The sequence below is a fragment of the Eleutherodactylus coqui genome, chromosome 5 (assembly GCF_035609145.1).
Source record: "Eleutherodactylus coqui strain aEleCoq1 chromosome 5, aEleCoq1.hap1, whole genome shotgun sequence".
NCBI classification, from domain to species: Eukaryota; Metazoa; Chordata; class Amphibia; order Anura; family Eleutherodactylidae; genus Eleutherodactylus; species Eleutherodactylus coqui.
Window position 1 is genome coordinate 251,737,004 of NC_089841.1, and position 22,970 is coordinate 251,759,973.

General features: G+C 47.3%; 1 protein-coding gene across 1 annotated transcript in view; it reads right to left on the reverse strand.

Moving 5' to 3' along the window:
• Positions 1–13,880, reverse strand: part of DGKQ (diacylglycerol kinase theta) — a 123,164-nt gene extending 109,284 nt beyond the window's left edge. The window contains exon 1 of the mRNA XM_066604481.1: positions 13,391–13,880. Within this exon, the coding sequence (XP_066460578.1) occupies positions 13,391–13,673 (283 nt within the window). The 5' untranslated portion in view covers positions 13,674–13,880. The remainder of the gene's footprint in view (positions 1–13,390) is intronic.
• Between the last annotated feature and the right edge of the window lie 9,090 nt (positions 13,881–22,970).

A 22,970-nucleotide genomic window follows, 5' to 3' on the forward strand; every position in this document is an offset into this window, starting at 1 on the left:
GTGGGGCTTCTCTCACCCGCTCTCAAGGTAGGTGTCCTGGGATTGGAACGTTAGGATACCTCTCTTCCATCACATGAGAGGATTGAAGGTACATGCCCCATGTGGCCAGCACTCTAACTTCACGTGCTACCGTTGAAGACGATGGAACCTTCTTCAACCACACCTTACACTCCTATTTATACCTTTCATACTCGCGTGACAGGACAATTGGTTACAATTTCCAGACATATCCTAGACATTAACCTCTTACATGCTGCAGCTGTGCAATATACATAACGAAAGACAAGACAATTTGCACAGTGCATCCACATAAAAGACATGACATGTATCACAGTTATGGAGGGGTCAGGTATAGGTACTTCGGGCCACTACACCTTCTCCACTGTACTATCTGAGTGAAGTATCATGTTCTGTGACCCCTTTTTTTGACATCCTTTAACTTGAACCTACCACTGGGCGGTTCTGGTCTACTGCTGATCAAATTCAGTGCCTCTAGAGCTAACCCTCCATCACCTTCTACACTTATGTTTATTTTGGGGTTTCATATAGGTTGCTTCCTTTTTAGCTAGCTTTAACAAGGATCCTTAGTAGAGATGAGCGAGCGTACTCGGAAAAGCACTACTCGCTCGAGTAATTGGCTTTATCCGAGTATCGCTGTGCTCGTCCCTGAAAATTCGGGTGCCGGCACGGAGCGGGGAGCTGCAGGGGAGAGCGGGGAGGAACGGAGGGGAGATCTTTCTCTCCCTCTCTCCCGCCCGCTCTCCCCTGCTCCCCGCTGTCAGCCGCAGCGGCACCCGAAGCTTCAGACCCGAGCACAGCAATACTCGGATAAAGCAAATTACTCGAGCGAGTAGTGCTTTTCCGAGTACGCTCGCTCATCTCTAATCCTTAGTGATATTTGTATTTAGGGACCAAACCTAAACACCCCAGTGTGAATGAGCCCTAAATTTCAGTCCCATTTATGCAACAAATGCAAAAACAAAAAAAGTAATCCACTGTGCTTTGCTGGATAAGGGGACACGGTTTGGGGGAAAAGCTTTGTTATTTAGCACCTTATGCGTAGGACAAGTCATAAATGCATGAGCGGCTGAGGCCTCGTCTTAGAGACCTCCACCAATCACTAGGACAGTAGGACAGGTACCTACTTGATCACAGTGAGGAGGATTCTAAATGAAGCGGTGGTCCAACGTGACTGACTGCCGCTCCATTCAATCTTTCTTCGACTAAAACAAGTAAACAGTGAGGTACTAGGTAGGGGGTAAATATATTCCTTGGAATAACCCAATTCGAGTTAATTAATAAAACTATAATTAAATGTTTGGCAGATTGCCTATGAGAGATATGAGCAATTTTTTAAACATTGTATGTCCATAAGCGTCACATACAAGGACATGGTTTTTTCCCTCCACCCTATTACATGCTGAAATACGCGACTCAAGCATGAGGCTCGAAAGGAAGATCCAATTTTGCAACCATTTTCTTTGTTGTGAAAGTGAAAATTTTGCAAAGCCTTGCCCAGAACTTCCTTTTAGAGTTTACAGCTCCTATGCAAAGTCAGGTTTCCATTGTGACAGTCTCTAAAGAAATCTTATGCAGTCACCCATTTGACCGTTAATTCTGATCAGGCGGTCACCCATTTGACCGTTAATTCTGATCAGGCGGTCACCCATTTGACCGTTAATTCTGATCAGGCGGTCACCCATTTGACCGTTAATTCTGATCAGGTGGTCACCCATTTGACCGTTAATTCTTGCAAACCTACTTGCTAATGCAAGTCAGTGAGAAATAGGGCAAGCTAGCACTGGACTGGTAGAAGTCTTAAAAGGAGTTGTTGTTCCACCTCAGCAAGTTATCTCCTATAGGGTATAACTTGTTGCTTGTGAGTGTCTGACCACTGGGACCCCCATCAATCTCGAGATATTGTCCCTGGCGTGTGCCAAAGTTTTAATAGCATTGGCCACACATGTGCTCCGCCGCTCTGTTCACTTCAATAGGACCACCAAAGATTGCCGAGTGCTTGAGCTCAGCTGTACTAGACTGTTTTCGTAACATTCATTCACTTTAACGGGAACTACAGAAACACCATAAGGCTGCCGCCTCGGCCGTTTCACGAGGCACCAGGCGAGGTGAACGGGAAACAACCATGGGTTTCCCAACTTGGCCATGAAATGCCGAGTTGCGAATTTTAATATGTTTCCTGACATGATAGTGACCATTTAAACTTCTTAAACTGACATTTGACTTTAAATGGAATATGGATAGCTTATCCTGGTATTACACTTACCCCATCTATAGCATCACTTTACAAAACTCATCCCCCCAATGCAAACAATCTGAAAAGACTACTTTCACACCTGCGTTAGGGTCAGTTCGGGGCTTCCATCTCTCTGCTCCGTTTTTGGCAGAGAGAAACTGAAGTAAAACCGTATAAAATTGATCCGTTTTTTCCCCCAATGATTTCAGTAGGTTTCTGTTTTTTGAAGGCTGAACGGAAGCATTTCCAGTTGTTTGAAACCCCGTTGAAATCAATGGGAAAACCCTGAACTCAACCCTAACACAGGTGTGAAAGCAGTCTTACTAAGATGAGTCGGGAAGGAATTTTTAGCCCAAAGTGGGGAAAATTGGCTTCTACCTCATTGGTTTTTCTTTCCGGGGGCAGCAGTAAGCGTTTTTAGCGTGTCTACAGTGAGAAAGGGGTGGATTCTTGTGATGTTCTTGAGGTGCAGGTGACACTTTCGGTCGAAGGATTGGATGTAGAGGGTAAAGGAGAGATCAGAGTCGAATATAACCCCAAGGCAGCGGGTGTGCTGGGAGTTATGGGACCACACACTGAGATGGTTAGTAGAGGGCGGAAACACCAGTAGGTCCGTTTTTGAGAGATTTGGTAGTAGGTAAAGAGAGGACAAAGTGTTAGAGACAGCAGACAGTCGGTGGCGTTCTGGAGGAACGGTGCTGTGATGTCCTGGAAGATGTGTATAGCTGGGTGCCATCGGCGTAGAGATGGTTTTCGTGGCTAGGACAAATGTTTTAGCTTGCTTACTTTATGACTTTGCCTATTCATGGGTCTCTATTTTAGAAACCTTTCAAAAACACCTTCAATCTTTATGGGAATCTCAAGGACATTGTGTGGGTGCTAAACCGCTCTGCGATGTACGTCAGCAGGGGGCTCGGGAACGCCTCAAATTACTAAATATTACCCAGCAGCTAGGTTGGCTCAGCTCTACGTTACAGAGTCCACCTATGGGTTGAACGCAGGCTGCTGCATGCCCCAAGCTTTCCTGAAGACTTTCTTCCTCGTCTCCCTCCCAAAAATCATCAGCTATCTTGTGACTGTTTTGTCACATTCCATTTCCTTATGGGATCGGCTTCACTTCTCCTTAGGGTCTAGTCACAAACCTGTTGCCCCAGTTTTTGGGAATCTGGATTTAGTGCCAGGTCTCTCTCCTCAGTTTACGAGATAGCTCAATAAGAGGCAATTGAGGATTCGGGACAGGCTGGTTGTCGAGACCTGAGAGTTTTTCGCTCTATTCATGGGTTACTATACTCATACATTTTCTGATATCAATTGGATTCTTCATTTTATTATACACGACTCAAAAGGCAGAAGTTTAATATCACCTCTAAGGCCAATTTCACACAGGCAAGCATGGTATTAGGCTGTGAAAGTCAGCCCGACATAGCGCTCCGGAACGTGCCATTTCCCCAGAGATGTGAGACATTTTTGTGTGAAAAACGCCTCACATCGCTGTAGGGATGTAGCGATCCTCCGGCCATGAGCAGTGAACTCTCAGACATACGTGGTCTCTGCCGGCAGAGCCGTTGTTTACAGAAGCAGTAGAACACTGCGGTGAGACCTGCAGTGTTTTACGCATACACTCGTGGACCTGAGCCCGTAGTAGAATGCAGTACTTAAGTAATGCAATGTACTATTGGCACCCCACAGTGCCATTCCAAGGTACCAATGGGTTCCCATGGCAGTCAGAAGCCTGACAAAGGCCTCCATGTCTGCCATTAGGCGCCACCTCCCACAGAGTCTAATAGGCGGCCATCATAGGCTTTGTAGAATGCACTACGTAAGTAGCGCAGTGTACTATCCTAGTGAATGAATGATCGCCTCTTCCAAGTCCCCTTGAGGGACTAAAAATTGTATGAAAAAAATAAGTTTAATAAAAAGTTTATAGAAAAATACCCTTGAATTTTTTTATTATTTTTTTTTATTGTTCAAGAGATTTTTATTGAAACTTTCAGGGTGATACAAGAAACATGATTGCAATAAAGATATAACAAATAAGTTGTAATAAAATAGATTGTGTAACTTGCATTGTCTTTTGCTTTATAACAATTGACTCAAATTTTCATATAAAAACCTAGTAGTAACCTTGCTGCCGCCATGTGCCGCCTCTCCGGAAATCCCTCTCAAATAAAATTAAAAAGAAAAAAAAATGCAGCACATAACGGGTGTTACCACATCTGTAATGAAAACATTTTGCCATTTATCACTAATGATAAACATTATATAAATAATCGTAAAAAGTAATGCCAGAATTGCCATTTTTCTTGTGTTCACCTCCCACAAAAAACAAACAAAAAAACAATCCAAAACATCACACGTACCTTAGAATGGTACTAATAAAAACGGCAACTCCTGCTGCAAAAAACAAGCCCTCACAGAGGTCTTTGGTCGGAAAAAAATATGTTCCGGGACTTTCAATGGCAGAGTGCAGATTCAATAGTTTTTCTTTAAAAATGTGTTTTTATTGCGCAAAAGTGGTAAAAAAAAAATAAAAAAAAATCTCTATAATCTTGGTATCGCAGTAATTGTACTTATCCAGATAAAGTTATGTCATTTTTGCCGAATGGTGGATGCTGTAAAAACAATGGCAAGAGTTCTGGACATTTCCATCTCGCACCTGCAGAAATGTAATGCGAGTACAAGTTAGGCCGGGCTCACGCGAACGTGCGGTTAAATGCTGCGTGTATAAGGCCTCATGTCCACGGGGACAGATCCGCAGTGCGTCACCCGCACACGTGATCCGCGCCCCATAGGGATGCATTGGACACCCGCAGGTAATTAAATACCCGAGGATGTCATTTTCCCTTGAGGTGCGGATTGCGTGTGTGGGAAATCACCGGCAGCATGCTCCATTTTAGTGCGGGAGCGTGGGAGAGCAGGAGTTAAAAAAAAAAGTGCACGGCGCATGCGCGTGGCGCGCTGCCGACGTGCCGAGCACATCCACCGGGCCGGAGAAAGAAGATCCGTCCGCTATGGAGGGCAGGTCCGCAGCGTCTGGACAGGTAAGTAATTCTTCTTTTTAGGCCTTTTGTCCATGGAAAAGGAGAGACCCGCTGCAGGATTCTGCATGAAGAATCCGCGGCGGGCCTGATTTTCCCCGTGGACATGAGGCCTAACACACTGTGAGCTGGCCTATCACTGCACATGGCAGCAATCTTGCGCACAATGCCATGTGCAGAGTTTCTTTTTTCTTCTTAAGTTTCCCGCTCTGTCACTTAATGTTGCATACATACAGCATTTATTATGCGCCCTTAGAGAACAGTAGGGATCTATCGCGTGTAATACGCGGTAAAATAGAACATGCTGCGTTCTTTTTTCTGCATATATTATATGCAATGTGTATGCCCAAGTGTGAATCGATGAAAATCAATGTACCTTTACCGACTCTGTGTGCGTAATACGCTATTAAATTACGCTCATGTATATAATACATTGTATGTTCCCCCAAGTGGTGCCCCTAAAAAAATACAACTGGTCCCAAACAAATAAATCAATGAAATAAACAATCCCGCGTACGGCCACGTCAATAAGCTGCGGCTCTTGCAATGCAGTGATGAGAATCAGTCTAAATGCCAGCCAACGGCCAAACGAAGAACGCAAATCTATCGTTTTCCGTTCATTTTATGCAGGCGGCATCAAAACCAACGTTGGCTCGTTCACTGAATGAGAATCGTTCAGTCTTTCATATTCGCTTAATGTGAAAGACTGAACGGGCCAAAAATGTATCTGCCTGCCTAAACAGGCTGCACGAGAGCGAGCGAGACAGTGATGACGTCACTCACTCGTTCAAACGAGAATCGGCTCGTCTAAAGGGACCCTTATGGTGCAAAAAATTTCATCACTAAAGAGCTAAAAGTTGTAAGACATCTACCACCGAGCACAGAGCATGGCGAGAGACGCAGGCCGCTACATGGTGTCGGCACGCACTGGGGATTCTGCTTTCCTGCTCCGTTAGGGGAGCAGAAAAAGGGAATCCCCGTAGCCGAACGGCTCTTTCTCTGGATGGCAGAGAACAGTGCCGGACAGACCCCATTAATCACAATGGGGTCCACCCGCTTTCGGCCCAGCTTTTGGATTCAGCTCTTTTTCTTCTGGCATTCTCAACAGGAGGTTTCGACGCAGATGGGAAACCGCCTTTAGGCCATAAAACACCCTGAAGGCCTGGCACACAGATGAAGGCTGCCATATAAACGCCTGACCTTGCTGACAGATCTACAGGGCACTGTCCCACAGATCTGTATATCATCAGGACTCTACAGCTAAATACAGCAACCTGCATAATAATTTAAAGGCAGCCAGACTCCAGGTTCATATCGCCCACACCACGTCACACGTACCCGTGAGGTAGGTATGCCGTGACCATGGATATCTGATCCACTTCAGAGTTTCAGAGCAAACATACTCTAAAGAGTCATTCCAACCAGAGCCCCACGTCACAGCAGCGGCGCCGCACCGGCCTCTCCCCGCCTAGATCCCCATGAGCGACAGTTATCTCCCTGCTTATGTAGGGAGAAAGGTGTCAGTAAGTGGTCCAGGCGGGAAAAGGCCAGCGCAGTGCCGTTCCTGTGACTTGGGGCTCTGGTTGGAGTGAATCTTCAGAGTAAGGGCCCATTCACACTATGCAATTGCACATTCAAAAAAGTATGCTGAAGGGCCCCTGTTTTTGGTGTACAAATACCCTGCATCACCTGCAGGTTTCCTGCATATTCAATGCCCGTTTGCTCCGGTCCATTCAATTCAAAGGCGTACTGCTGTGCATAATACGCACCAAAATAGGAAATGTTGCGTATTTTTTCATGCAATTGAATATCACGTTAAAAAGCGCTCATGTGAGCAAATCATTGAAATCATTGGCTTATATTCACGACCGGTTACGCATCGCAAAAAGTGCGCGCATCATACGTGGCACAAGTACACCTGTGTAAATGAGCCCTACTTTTTTTTCTGAAACACTACAGTGAATCAGAATAAGACATGAGTGCAGTATACATACCTGTCCCGGGGTTCAGGCTGCCCATACTTCAGGCAGCATGAACCCGGTGACAGGTTTTCTTCAAAGGGGTATTCGTATTTCGGGAATCCTACATCAATGTGTTCGAAATCACAAACCTAAGCGCTCCCCTATAAGATGTTCATTTCCAATAGGCTCCGTTCCGCAGACATTGCAGCTATTGATTCCTCTGCCCTCTGGTTATCTTACTCCTTGTCACCTCTTCTATGGAAAGAAACAACAGAACACAACAGTAGCTAGTGACCAAGCCGAAAGCAAGTCCAGACATCAGATGTAGCTGAAAGGCAGGCCCAAGAAGAGCGCAAGCGTTGGCCGCCTCTGCTATTTCTTTCCATAAAAGACATGGTTAACGAGCAGATTAACCACCATATGGTTGACTTTTCATTCTGACCTGCAATGGCACCAGTCATTGGCCAACCAAAGCTGGCACTCAAATCCCTTGCAAAGTATGCCACTAGGCACCAGGCTGACTGGTTAATGAAACGCAGGATGGCGAGAGGGAATGGCGCTAGCTACTTTAGAGATTAACGCTGTCATAACCTCATCGCTTCATGTAGGACGTTACACCGGACGGCAGAACTCATTCTACCGTAACACTGTTGGCTTTATTTCTGGCACGCTGTAATTTTCTCTACGGCTGCACTCACATATTACTCTCCATGGGCGTTCTCACTACTATATTATAGCCTCCTATGGGTTATTCCTCCGCACAGCGGTCATTATCACTAGGCTATTACACGTTTTCAGTAACAATCCTAATTGTCTGGCAGCATTAATCATACTAAACCATGATGGAATTACATTTTACTACCAAGTCCCAACCCTCCGCTGTAGATAAAACCCGGCTGCCTTCCACGACGGACAAGGTGCTCACGAGGAGCGTGTACACACACCGTCCGCGAGGAGCTAGGACTCCTCCGGCTCGGTCTCTTGTGCCCATACAGGGTTATGTTTAAAGCACGCGGCTTATTAGAAGGCTGAAGATGAATATTTTTGCAGTGGAAAGACGACAATGATCTGGAGCTGAATGACGCTGAAGCTGCCGGCTGCCAATTACTTCACCCGTGCTGGATGAGCGATTCATCACTACATCTCGGGAAAGCTGTTGTCTACAATCTGCAGCCCGTTGGACGTTCACATCCAAACACTCTTATATGGATCTCACACCAAAATTAGACAGTTCACACCGAAATTAGACAGTCAGTCCATTTCACCGACGGGACACTGATTGCTATGATCAACAGTCAGAGATTGCTCTTGCATGGAAACAGAAAACAACTGTCCTTCTCCGAGGGCCTGTGGCCACACATGACCCTACGAGGGCCTGTGGCCACACATGACCCTACGAGGGCCTGTGGCCACACATGACCCTACGAGGGCCTGTGGCCACACATGACCCTACGAGGGCCTGTGGCCACACATGACCCTACGAGGGCCTGTGGCCACACATGACCCTTTTTACTACAATGAGACCCCAAATAATCAGACTGACCCACAGAATAAAAATTATTTTTTGCCGCACAGTGTACATAAAAACAAGACCCTCCCTCCCAAAAAAATGGCAAAACTGAGGGTTTTTCCCCCATTTTATCCCACTTAGAAATTTTTACACAGGGGGGTCTGATAGATCCAGAGACCCCTGACTGCTGCCTTAATGATCCGGCAGTGTGACGATACTGCACACTGCCCGATCGGGAGGACTCTGCAGCCTCACATACCGCGACTCCACAGTCCTCCTGCTTGCCTGCTCTCCTCCAGCAGATAATATAGGAGATCACTCACATAATCCCCCCGGGGTGAGGTGCTCCTCTGTACACACAAGAACCAAGATCAAAGGACTTGCCATAGCAGAAACTTTGATGATGTCATAACCATGTGACCAAGAAGCAGCTATTAGGGGTCATGTATTACTACACTTGTCTCTAGGGATTTAAGGCCCATTTAGACACAACGATCATTGCTCAAAAACTGTCTTTTGAGCGATAATCGTTGTGTCTATCTGCACTGACATTGTGCAGTTTTTGTTCTCCCGTCGCTCATCGTTGTCTTTCAGCGTGCTGACGATGAGCCTTATCAGGGATTCACAGCGGGATACAGCTGATACTATTGTTTCAGCTGTATCCCGCTCCCTGATGACAGGCTGGGTATGAAGAACAGAGCGGTCCAGCTCTGTTCTTCATACCCCACACAGAGCGCTCGGCTGTATAACACCACTTGTCTTCTGCATCCTCCACTCCGAGCTGTATAACAGCCGGACGCTGGAGCAGGGGAACAGCTGGATGCAGAAGACAAGCAGGGAAACTCGCTTGTCTTCTGCATGCTCCGCTGGCAGTACAAGGTGATCGCTCATCTTGAGCGATCACCTTGCACTGTAAATGCGCTGTAAATGTCACAACGATGATCGCTCAAAAGTCGCTTGAGCAACATTTTGTAAGTGATTATCGTTGTGTCTAAATGGGCCTTAATTGTAAACAAAAATCAGTTTTTAACAATAATGTTTATGTAGCAGAGCTGCAAGAGTACTGTGTGTGCATGCAAAAGAGCTGTGGGTAGCAGAGTTATGTGCTTGCGCCATTGTTTGAATGGACACACTAGGTTTAATAGGAGCTGACTGTTCACCGTTAACCCCCTTTTCTATACTAGAACACCAAAGTTAATGACGGTAGCCCCTCCACTTTGTTCGACCCCCCGAGACGTTTAAATTAGTAGGAAATATTTTTTTCTGTTACCCAAATCTGGGGTGCATCCGAAAAATATGGCAGTTCTAAGAGGAGAAGCTCGAGAACACTTATACTAATGGGAAATACAAGGATTTACTAGAACAGGCATGTCAGGAGATCTCACTGATCCTCCACAAGCCGTGTTCACACATGTTGGATCGTGCATCAGAAATGTGCAATAAACTACAGTACGATGCAAGGAATAGGATTTTTACGAAAAGTGACCTAGCAAAGTGCCTGCTAGCTATCGCACAAATGAGCTCCGGCAGCTGCCTAGCAACAGGCGGAGGGGACTGCTCGGATTCTGTATGCTCCTATGTATGGCCAGCATAGTCAGACAGCGGACTGCATGCTATCAGCAGAGTTTGGGGGTGTGGCTACATTTTTCACATGAGCGCACCTTACTTATAAAGCACATGCAACATGTCCTATGCCAGCCAATGCCACATGTCCTATGCCAGCCAATGCCATATGTCCTATGCCAGCCAGGCATCCGAGGCAAAAATCCTGCAGATGAACATTTCATTGTTGCGTCATGAGACTCCATTCTACAAGGAGCACCTGCTTGTATCTGCTACTGCTTGCAAACTAGATGCAAACAATGTATCAATTTACTGAAGTGTCACTTTTTTAAATCTGCTACATTGTCTCCCAGCCAGAGGCTTTCTTCTACATGACTTCATTATCATCTTCTCTATTTACTATCAAGGAAACACATCAAGTGTTAATAATATTGAATTGGTAAACATATGCACCCTGGATGAGAGGAGGAGGAGGGCTCCTACACTAGATTTATCTGCTTTAATTGCCTCCAAAACAAACAGAAGTGCAAGTGAGAAGGAGCTGGGAAGAGCCATAGGGAGAGCTCAGTAATCGGGCAGTGTGCCAGCCAGGAATTAGCCAGATCCCCCTCATCAGCCACATGTGTCCACAAGATTACATGCCGCTCACACACTGCGGATCACACGCACATCATCCAGCCGACGCTGGGCATCATCAGCAGACTGTCAGCCGCTGCCATTTACCGGGATGTGGAAACAAGTCATCTTATGACCAAGGATGTTGGGAAGTCTGATACACGTACGGAGTCAAGGCCCTTTTAGACGAGCCGATTCATCGTATGACCGACGTCAAAGTTCGATCCTGCGGCCCGTTTACAGGCAGATACATCGTTGGCTCCTTAAACAAGAAGTCGTTCACATTCGCTGTATAAACATGAGAATGACTGAGCGAGCGGAACTTAACCCGAACGATCAGCGGATGAGCCGCATAAAATGAACGAGCGAAAAGCGAGCGATCATCATTCCTCATTGGTTGGCATTTAGACCGGACAATCACTTTCACTCATTTGAATGATATTCATTCCAACTACAAGCACCCTAAGGGGCATTCGCGCGGCCGTGTGCGTATTTACTGTTGCCTTGTGTTTTTCTGCCCATTAGCAAACTTTTCATGTAAATACACAGGAAGATGTGAAGGCGCACTAAGCGCTCTTCAGACGAGCGTATGCGCTGTTACGCGGGCCTCAGTGCTGTATTTTGCGGAATCAACTAGGCTTTTTTTGCACAAGTATCGGGGTGTTACTGTATTTTTTCTACCTGCAGGGCATGTACATTTGCGCGTGGCAAAGACGACGCAGCTCTTCAAATGGCTGATTGGTTCCAAATGTGTTCTTTTTCCAGTGGAATTACGCAGCGTATCACACATTCCTTTCTTATTGCGCGCACATTAGTACACCCCTCATTGACTTCTATAGGGACTTCTGGTGCGCAAATATGGGAAAAGTAGAGCCCGCTGTGTGGTTTTTTGCATGACCAAAACGCAAGCAAACTGACGCCTTTCCGTTTTTTTGAAACCCCATTGAAATCAATGAGCAAAAAAAAAACAAAAAAAAAAAAAACAACCTTGTTTTATTTCAGTAAACAGAAGAAAACCCTGAACTGACCCTAACAACGGTGTGACAGCCAACATATTCCATAGCGTGGTACAGAGATGGTCAGCGCTCACTCCAGCTCCCGTATCCAACCCTTATTATTTGTGGCACGTGAAACACACGACCGTCACATCCGAGCGCCCGCATCATCCATTCGGATACGTCCCTCTACAAGCCTCCACACATCTAGCACAAGGCCCCCCACCATCACGGGGTTAATATACAGTCGGGCCGTGGTCCCCGCAGGGAAGGCCTCACGCTCGTTTTGGTCCCGTCAATAAACATGTAACATTCCAATTTAATAACGACCTAAATCACACCAAATTGGCTGACAATTCCCACGAACGCCACAACCGACAGCGATTCGCATCCGACACGCGGAGGACAATAATAAGGGACAGTTTTAAACAGCGCTGTAATTTATTCAAGCGACTGTACTGACAGATGTAGTAGAGCTCAACCTGTTAGGAACAGCAGAGCTGAGTTTGTCACCAAGTACGAATGGCTCACAAGGGTATTAAAAATGGGACATTTATGACGCCCGCTATTTCCAGGGGGGAGGGGGGAGGGGCTAATAGATCGTTGGCGTGTTCAAACAAGAAGCTATTCGCATTCGCTGTATACGTGAATGAAAGCGACTGAACAAGCGCTATTTAAACCGAACGAGCTGATGATGATTTTTACGTCTGCGTAAAACGCACGGTTGATCGTTGGTCGCGTTTACAATTATCCTTCAGTTTCTCTCTTTTTTTTTTAACGCCCATCGTTGCGTCTGAAAGGGCCCTGCAGTCGTTTTTTTACTTGGATCGCTCCGTGTGCCCACAGCCAACAACCGACAAGAATTTGTTCGCTTATCGTTAATTTCACGCAAGAATTTAAAAAAAACGTTGGTTCCTTCCATGTAAACGGCGATCGCTCAGCGCTGCAGCGAACTGAACGATAAACCATTTATCTTCGTGTCTCACTGGCGTCTCGTGACGTCATTCGCGTGTTTTACGGCTACACATACAAGCACCGCAACACTTTTTTTGTCACACGCTGGGCAGCAAATGGCAGGGCACGACCCAGGCATCTTATTTCTAGGGTGCCCACTGAATAGTAGCAGCTGTGTTACCATGGTAGTGCCAACTTCAGCTCTGCTACATCTGGCCATGGAATGTTTACTATGAAGTGGGTACAAGTAGCTGGCACATCCTGAGCTGTCTGTGCCAAGATGTCCTTCCCTCCTGAGGAGCTCCTCCACAGACATGCCTTCCCCATGGCTCACACAGCATTACCTGCCAGCCGCACCTTAGCCCAGCAGGGTGCTCCCCCGTGCCCTCTGTCTCCCCCCGGTAGGGTGCCCTCTGTCCCCCGAGCAGAATGCCCCCGTGCCCTGTGTCCACCCAGCAATGTTCCCGCCGCCCCCCGTGCCCTCGGTGCCCACCGCTTACCTTCGCACTGGTAGCCGCCCAGCCCCCAGATGAAGTCCGTGCAGTGGTGGCAGAAGGTGGGCTTGGTGAGGGTGACTTTCCTGAAGCTGTGCCCGGGGGACGGCGGCTGCCTCAGCGGCTGGTGCTTGCTGCCGGGGGACGACGGGCTCTGCTTCTTCTGCTGCGGGGGCGTCCTGCTCCGGGCAGCCCCGAGTTTGGGGCTAGAGGACGGGCTGCTGCTGTTGCTTCCTCCCGCACGGTGGCCCAGGTTCCCGAACCGGGATCTCGCTCCGTCCCCAGACATCTCAGACAGCAGGGAGGGCCGAGACGGCGGGCGGGGGAGGGGGCTCACGGCAACCAGTTACTCCACGGGCGGCCGCTGAGACACCGCGGGGCGACGAGACAACATGTCTTCCCGGCAGAGCGGGCGAGCGCCAGTCAGAGAGTGCGAGAGAGAGACTGAGTGAGAGAGAGAGTGCTCTGGGCTGACCTCCCCGCCGCCCCGCCCAGAGTGTTACACACCGAGGACTCCCCTCACCGCTCACACTCACGGCCGGCTTTGGGCTGCACACCTACGGGGGCAGGTGTGGCAACCGGGCTTCTCCGGGGAGCCTCAGCTCGTCCTTCTCCTCCGTAGGTTCTTCATGGCTCCTCAGTTTTCATTCTCCTCGGGGTTCTTCATAGCTCGTCATTCTCCTCGGGGTTCTTCATAGCTCGTCATTCTCCTCAGGAAATTCTTCGTGGCTCGTCATTCTCCTCAGGGGATTCTTCGTGGCTCGTCATTCTCTTCAGGGGATTCTTTATGGCTCCTCATTCTCCTCGGGGTTCTTCATAGCTTTTTATTCTCATCAGGGAATTCTTTGTGGCTCCTCAGTTTGTCACACTTCTCAGTGGGTTCTTCATGACTCCTCAGCTGGTCAGTCTCCTCAGGGGGTTCTTCATGGCTCCTCATTCTCTTCAGGAGCTTTTTTGTGGCTCTTCGTTCTCCTCAGGGGGTTCTTCTGGCTCCTCATTCTCCTCAGGGGATTCTTCTTGGCTCCTCAGCTCTTCAATCTGCTCAGGGCCTTCTTCATGGCTCCATGGATAGTCATTTTCTCCTGGGAGTTTGTCATGGATCCTTAGGTAGTCATTCTCTTCAGGGGGTTCTTCATGACTCCTAAGCTGGTCATTCTCCTCCAGGGTTCTTCATCGGTCCTCAGCTTGTCATTTTCTTCAGGGTTTTTTTCATGGCTCCTCAGCTCGTCATAATCCTCAGGGGGGTTTTCATGGCTCCTCAGCTCATCATTCTCCTCAAGGTCTTCTTCGTGGCTAGTCATTCTCTTCAGGGGATTCTCCATGGCTCCTTAGCTCATTCTCCTCAAGGTTTTTCATGGCTCCTCAGCTCATCATTCACGTCAGGGTTTTTTCATGGCTCCTCAGCTCTTTTTCTCCTTAGTGGGTTTTTCTTGGTCCTCACTTCATCATTCACCTCATGGGGTTTTTCATGGCTCCTCAGCTGTTATTCTCCTCAGTGGGTTTTTCATGGCTCCTCAGCTCATAATTCACCTCAGGGTTTTTTTCATGGCTCCTAAGCTCTTATTCTCCTCAGTGGGTTTTTCATGGCTCCTCAGCTCATCATTCACCTCAGGGGTTTTTTCATGGCTCCCCAGCTCTTATTCTCCTCAGTGGGGTTTTTTATGGCTCCTCAGTTCATCATTCTCCTCGGTGGTTTTTTTTTATGGCTCCTCGGTTCATCATTCACCTCAGTGGGTTTTTCATGGCTTCTCAGCTCATCATTCTCCTCAAGGTCTTCTTCGTGGCTAGTCATTCTCCATGGCTCCATGGCTCTCCAGGGGATTCTCCATGGCTCCTTAGCTCTCATTCTCTTCAAGGTTCTTCATGGCTTCTCAGCTCATTATTCACCTCAGCGTTTTTTTCATGGCTCCTCAGCTCTTTTTCTCCTCAGTGGGTTTTCAATGGCTCCTCAGTGCATCATTCACCTCAGGGTTTTTTTGTTTTTTTTTAATCATTAGATTTTTATTTGTTTTAATACGAATAAATGTTACACAGGAGTCATCATGCATAAATCAGTTATAGACAGAATGCGTAAGAAGAGCGAAAAGAGAACAGGGAAACATTTTGAGGATGTAAACTGCAAGTAAGTTGTTTCATTTTCCTTATTTGTTTCTTGACATAATAAAAGTCTATGCATTTGACGAATATCCCAAGTTGTCGACATGGGAGCAGATTATTGTCCGTATAAACATCCATATACGCAAATATTGTACTCCGTACGTAACCAGAAAAAGTTGAAAACATAACACAAAAACATGAATGGCATCTAAGATTGTCTATGCTGCAAAGAAAGGGGGTTAAAGTGGATCCCTCCATCTGCTCCACATCTCCTCATGCCTCACCAACTTATCTTCCCTGAATGCCAACCATCTTTCAAACACCCTCTGTTCCAACATGCGATTTTTAAAATCATCGGTACTTGGCGGATCTGGGCCACGCCAATGTTGTGCAATGAGAGCCTTCGCGGTCATCAAGGCATGCCCCAGCAGAAATCTGGCTGGTAGGGGAATGTCCTCAAGGCCCACGAGCAGCAATATATGCATGGGCGTTCTTGGGACGCGAACCCCCAAAACCTTGTCAAGAAGGTTTAGTATGGTTTGCCAGTAGTTAGAAAGTTTGGGGCACAAGCAAAAAATGTGTGAAAGGGTGCCTATCTGATTACATCCCCTCCAGCAAAGGCCATCACCCCTCTTGAATCTGTTATGTAGAAGCGCGGGAGAATAATACCACCTCATTACAATTTTCAGCTGAACTTCCAGAATGCCTAACCCCTTGGTGGATTTGCCCGCCAATTTGAAGGCATTACTCCAGGCATCCAGTGGGATCACACGATCCAGCTCCCTCTCCCAGTTCAACAGATGAGCTCTCTTAGAGGGGTTATTGTTGCCTGTCAGCATGTCATAGAACATCCTAATTTCTGATTTTTTCAAATTAGGTGGTGAATTAAGTCTGGATATGATATCACATGGGATCTTTACTGTGTGTATATGAGATCCGGAGAGAAAATGTGTGACCCTGGAATATTTAAATAAATCGTGGCCATCCAAGCCGTACTTATTGCTTAGTTCTGTAAAGGATTTCACAGAGTTCTCCGTTAGTAAGGCGGACACCTTCGGAATCCCCTTTTCCATCCAATCTCTCAAGTCCAGATCCGGGACAAACACGCCCAGAGTCTCGAGGGGGATAACAGGCAACGCCACCGAGCCGGACGCCGCAGCCTTTATTGTCAGCTCATTCCACATCTTGAGTGATGCAATTGTAGTAGGAGATAGTGACTGAGTGTTTATTTTCAAATTTGTTTTTTGCGGTAGCCCTGCAGACATGGCCTCCAGGGACGCAGCAAGTAGCAATGGACTGCAGGATGAGAGATTGGCGAAACTACTCTCTATCCCCACCCACCCCATCTTGCCTTTTTCCGAGATTAGGTACCTGGTTTGATTTAGGAGGGACGCTCTATAATATTTCTCCAGATTTGGTATGTCAGCACCACCTCTATCGCGATGCATGGACAAGATAGGCAGTGCTAGACGAGGTTTCTTCAAAGTTTGACACCTGGCTTTCTTCAAAGTTTGACACCTGGCTCTGGAGTTTGGTTAAAGTGGATTGAGACAAAACAATCGGCAGGACCCTAAAAAGATAGAGAATCTTAGGTAGGAGAATCATCTTGTAAGACATGATTCTACCGAACCAAGAGAGACCAAGTCCCGACATTCGGTCCAGTTCCTCCTGCACTTGTGCTAACAAAGGGGGGTAATTTATTTTTTCAAGATCGGCTACGTCAGGGGTCAAGGAAATGCCTAGATAAGGCAGACTTCCATCCTTCCACACATAGGGAAATTCTTTTTTAATTGCTTTTTTAAGTTCTTTGGAGGTATTAATTCCCAGAACCATGGATTTATTTATGTTGAGTTTGTATTGTGACACGGTGCTAAAAGTGTCTAAAACCTGTTGAGCCGCTCTTAAGGAGCTAAGTGGGTGCGTCAAGGTGAGGATGACGTCGTCCGCGAAAAGGCCAATCTTGTGCTGACGATGGTTCAGAGGAATTCCTCTTATTTCAGGGGATAATCGGATGGCTTCCGCCAGAGGCTCAATCGAGAGGACGTACAGAATGGGGGAAAGTGGGCAACCCTGCCTCGTGCCATTCGTTATTCTAAAGGCTTCCGAGAGTGTGCCGTCCACGAGCACTCGCCAACGGTGTAGAGTACAGGGCCCGGATAGCACGCCGCATCCCGTCACCAAAGCCAAACCTGGCCAAAGTCTGGAAGGCATAATCCCAGTGGACGCGGTCGAAAGCCTTCTCGGCATCAAGGGCCAACATGACCGCTGGAGTGCGAGATAGCTTTAAAGAATGTAGAAGGTTGAGGGCCTTGCGGGTGCCATCCGGGGCCTGCCTCCCCCTCACGAAACCCACCTGGTCGGAATGCACGATTCCGGGAAGGATCTCCAGTAATCTAGTTGCAAGGGTTTTAGCATATATTTTTACGTCCGAATTTAGCAGAGAGATCGGGCGAAAGTTTGATGGGTCATCTGGGGGTTTGCCCGCTTTGGGCAGGACTACAATAGTAGCCTGTAGGGCCTCATCTGGAAACGCCCCGCACCTCATAATCGCATTAAAGTATTTGACTAAATAGGGGGACAACATACCGGAAAATAGTTTGAAATATTCTGAAGAGTACCCGTCAGGGCCCGGGGCCTTTTGGTTTTTCATGTTAGTGATTATATTAATCACCTCAGGCACTGACATTTCCCTTTCTAATTCTGCCGCTTGTACTTTGGTAATGTTTGGGAGATTTAATTTGTTCAGAAAGTCATCAATTGTTGTTTTGTTTGGCTGGCTGGAGGCAGGGTCATTTTTTAAATTATACAGTTCACTGTAGTAGGACCGGAACTTGTCTGCTATCTGTTTAGGGTGGGTTATCTTAAATTCCTTTTTTGGTGAGTTCCACACGTATGGAATGGTGGACCTAACTATCTTTTTTTTGAGTAGCCTAGCCATCCACTTGGATGACTTATTCAGTGAGGAATAGATATTGGCTCTGCGGGACACGACTTCTCTATCGAAGTCATCCTGCAGGATCTTGCGTAGCTCAAGTCTCGCCTGAAATAGTTTTTTATGAGACTGCGAGGTGGGGACATCTCGTAACTCGCCCTCCAGTTTCTGAATATCTGACAATAAGGCCTCTATTCTTTCCAATTTCTTTCTTTTGTATCTTGCCCCCAACTTAATGAGTACTCCCCTCACAAACGCCTTATGGGCATTCCACAAGGAGCGAGGATCTACATCAGGGGTGTCATTTGAAATAAAAAATTCTTCCATATTTTTTAAAATTTCAGACTTGTAAGCAGGGACTTTCATTAGGTACACGTTGTTTCTCCACGTTTTGGCCGACTGCCTGTGCCCATCCACGGCAATGGATGTTACGATCGGAGCATGGTCCGACCAAGAAGCCGTACCTATCTCCGCCTTGACTACCGCAGTTATAAACTGTTTGTCGACCAGACAGAGGTCAATGCGCGAGAATGATCTGTGGCGGGGAGAGAAGAATGTGTACTCTCTGGACGCAGCGTTTAAGCAGCGGAAAGTGTCAAGAAGGGCATGTTTGCGCAGCCAATGGTTTAGGTCAGTGCCCATCTTTCTGGAATGGTGGGTAGAGTCGATAGAGCTGTCCGGGGTAGAGTTAAAATCACCGCAAAAAAGCAATGCACCCTTCGCCACCTTACGAACAGTTCTCATGAACTTATTTAGAAAGTTTAGTTGTTTTTTATTTGGGGCATAGATATTGGCTAGAGTAATGGGATTGCCTCTCAGTTCTCCCACTAGAATTATGTAGCGGCCCTCAGGGTCACATATTTGTCTTGTGATATTAAATGGGGTGGTTTCACCAAACGCCACCATCACACCCGCCCGCTTCTTCGGGGCGCATGCGAAAATGGCGCGCGGATATTTTCCGTGGGACATACGCTTAGTGTCTATGTCTAGCAGGTGTGTTTCCTGAATACATACTATGTCGATGGCGTTGCGGATAGCCTCCTTCCACACGAAATTTCTCTTCTGCGGAAGATTCAACCCGTTGGCATTCAACGATAGAATTTTCATAGCCATATTGTTGGTTTAGGCACAGCGGAGCTAAGAGACAGGGACCATACAGTGATAGAGATGCCTAACAAAACATAACTAAGTGAAAAACGAAAGATAATTACACAGGAAATCAAATTCTTGCGAAGCATATAGATAGAAAACAACAATTTGCTGTTGAGTAAAAGAAAACAGCAAAGAAAAACGAAGGAAAGGTGGCAAGCGATCGCTTGCTGGAACATCTGGGGGTAGATTACAGTTCACGTGAGTGATCAGCCTGACTCTCTGGGCTGCTTATTTTCTGTGGCAGCGGAGGTGAAAGTGAATGGGTCTCCTCTCTTATTTATTTTCCCCGCATGTGGCGGCCGCCGTGGTCATCTGGATTTCTGTCCCGGGGGTTCCCGGAGGGACTCGGCACACGAGTCGAAGGGGGATCCTTTAACTTCAGGCCCCATGAGGTAAGAGTTGCTTTGGCTGAAGCGCAATCATGGAGAATGTGGACTAAGTTCTCTCTGTTAATGATAACTTTCGTGGGAAAACCCCACCTGTAGGGAATATTCGCCTCTCTCAAGGCAAGAGTTATGGGGGCGAAGCTCCGTCTAGCCTCCATAGTTGCCTGAGACAAGTCGATAAACAGGCGAATGTCGGTGTAAGGGGAAGGAAGGGTTTTCATTTTCCTTGCAACTTGCATAAGCGCCTCTTTTGTGCTGAAGTGGTGGATTCTCGCTATAATGTCTCTAGGACTGTTGTCTTTCAAAAATCTCGGTAGTGGGAGCCTGTGGGCTCTATCTATCTTGAGCTCATGCTCGGGAAGATTCGGGAGCAATTTCTGGAGCAGGCCTGTGACATATTTAAAGATTTCTTCATTCGATATTTTTTCAGAGACGCCGCGGATCTTGACGTTGTTGCGTCTATTTCTATCCTCTAAATCGACCAATTTATTTTGAAGCTTAGTGACTGTCCCCTCTAATACGTAGTGGGCGTCGATAAGTTCATTGTGCGATTTTACCAGTTCTTCCATTTTAATCTCGGTGTTGTTTACTCTAATGTTTACTTCAGAGATTGACTTGTCGACATGGTGGGACAGACTTTTTAGATCCACTTGCAGTGTGTTTCTTAAAGCTAATATCGCCTCTTTAATGTATGATTCTGACGCCGGCTTGTCAGAGGCTGACAAGTTGACGATTTCGCCATCATATACTGATTGTGACAAGGATGCATCAGAGTGTTCTCCCTCCATCTCCGTGGCATCTAATGGACCATGCTTTTGTTTATATGTGCTGTTTTGAGCCAAGTGCCCTTCCTGCAAAGGTAATGATATTGGCGCCATTTTCCTCTGGGGGGGGCAGCTGTTTAAGGCTTCGCCGTAAGAGCCCACTTGCTTTTGTGGATTGTTTGCAGGGTGGGCCATAGTTATGTCCGCTATTGTGGGGCTCTCTCCCTCCAAATCTTCTAGCAACCTCTGCTTTTGTTTGGCCGGACTGCCCGAAGCAGAGTGTGTGGATTGTGCAGCCGCCGGCGCCATTTTGTATTCTGTGCTGCGACTTGTGTGAGGGCCGCCTTTAGCCTTAAGCGCACCTATAGGGGTTCTCTCTTCTCTTCCTGCACCCCTTGGCCCTTTCTGCCCGTTCTGCCCGCTATCTTCTTCTTCCCTCCCTGTGGGTCTCGGGATTAGGGACTTACGGGAGTCTCTTACCGGGGTTTCTGTGGCTGCATCCGGCGAGTCTTCGGCCGCCATTTCTGGGAGGGAGCCGCGCGGGGCGAAAAACTCCTCCAGACGTGCCGGTATCGCTTTGGAGGGCTTTCTCCTTGCTGTCGCCATGAGCTAGAGAGGTTTATCTTGCCGTTTGGTGGGAAAACGTCCTCCGCTGCTTGCTAAATAGTTGCTGAGAGTCTCTCTGCCGAGCGGAGCCTAAGCAAACGCTGCTGTCTCGGGCTCACTCCAGGCCACGCCCCCTCACCTCAGGGGTTTTTCATGGGTCCTCAGCTCTTATTCTTCTCAGTAGGGTTTTCATCACTCCTTAGTTCTTATTCTCCTCCGTGTTCTTCATGGCCTCCCAGTTCATCATTCTCCTTAGGGGGTTCTTCTTGGCTCCTCATTTCTTATTCTCCTTGAGGTTCTTCCTGGCTCCTCAGCACATCATTCTCTTCAGAGTCTTTTTCATGGCTTCTCAGTTCTCATTCTCCTTGGGGTTCTTCATTGCTCCTCAGCACATCATTCTCCTCAGGGAATTCTTCGTGGCTAGTCATTCTCTTCAGGGGGTTCTTATGGCTCCTTAACTCATCATTCTCTTCAGGAGTTCTTCATTGCTCCTTATTCTCCTCAGGGGGTTCTTCATGACTCATCAGCTCGTCATTCTCTTCAGGGGATTCTTCATGGCTCCTCAGCTCGTCATACTACTCAGGGGGTACTGCATGTCTCCTCAGCTCGTCATACTTCTCGGGGGGCTCTTAATGGCTCCTCTGCCTGTCATACTCCTCCAGGAGTTCATCATGGCTCCTTAGCTAGTCATTCTCTTCAGGGGGTTCTTCATGGCTGCTCAGCTTGTCATTTTATTTAGGGGATTTTTCATGGCTAGTCAATCTCTTTAGGGGGTTCTTATGTTTCCTTAACTCATCATTCTCTTCAGGGGATACTTCATGGCTCCTTAGCTCGTAATACTTCTCAGGGGGTTCTTCATGGCTCCTCAACTCGTCATTCTCCTCGGGGTTTTGCATGGCTCTTTAGCTTATCATTCACTTCAGGCAGTTCTTAATGGCTCCTCAGCTAATCATTCTCGTCAAGGAGGTTCTTCACGGCTCCTCAGCTCGTCCTTCTCTTCCAGGGGTTCTTATGGCTCCTCAGCTCATCATTCTCCTCCAGGGGTTCATCATGGCTCCTGAGCTAGTCATTCTCTTCAGGGGATTCTTCATGGCTCCTTAGCTAGTCATTCTCTTCAGGGGATTCTTCATGGCTTCTCAGGTTGTCATTCTCTTCAGGGGATTTTTCATAGCTCCTCAGCTTGTCATACTCCTCCGGGGGTACTTCATTGCTCCTCAGCTAGTCATTCTTCTCCAGGGGGTACTTCATGGTTCCTCAGCTTGTCATTCTCCTCCAGGGGGTTCTTATGGCTCCTCAGCTTGTCATTCTCATTGAGGGGTCCATCATGGCTCCTTAGCTAGTCATTCTCTTCAGGGGGTTCTTCATGGCTCCTCAGCTCGTCATTTTCCTCCGGGGGTTCTTCATGGCTCTTTAGCTCGTCTTTCACTTCAGGTAGTTCTTAATGGCTCCTCAGCTTGTCCTTCTTTTCAGGGGGTTCTTATGGCTCCTCAGCTCGTCATTCTCCTCTAGGGGTTCTTATGGCTCTTCAGCTTGTCACTCTCCTCTAGGGATTCATCATGGCTCCTTAGCTAGTCATTCACCTCCGGGAGTTCTTCGTGGCTCTTTAGCGCATCATTCACTTCAGGTAGTTCTTAATGGCTCCTAAGCTA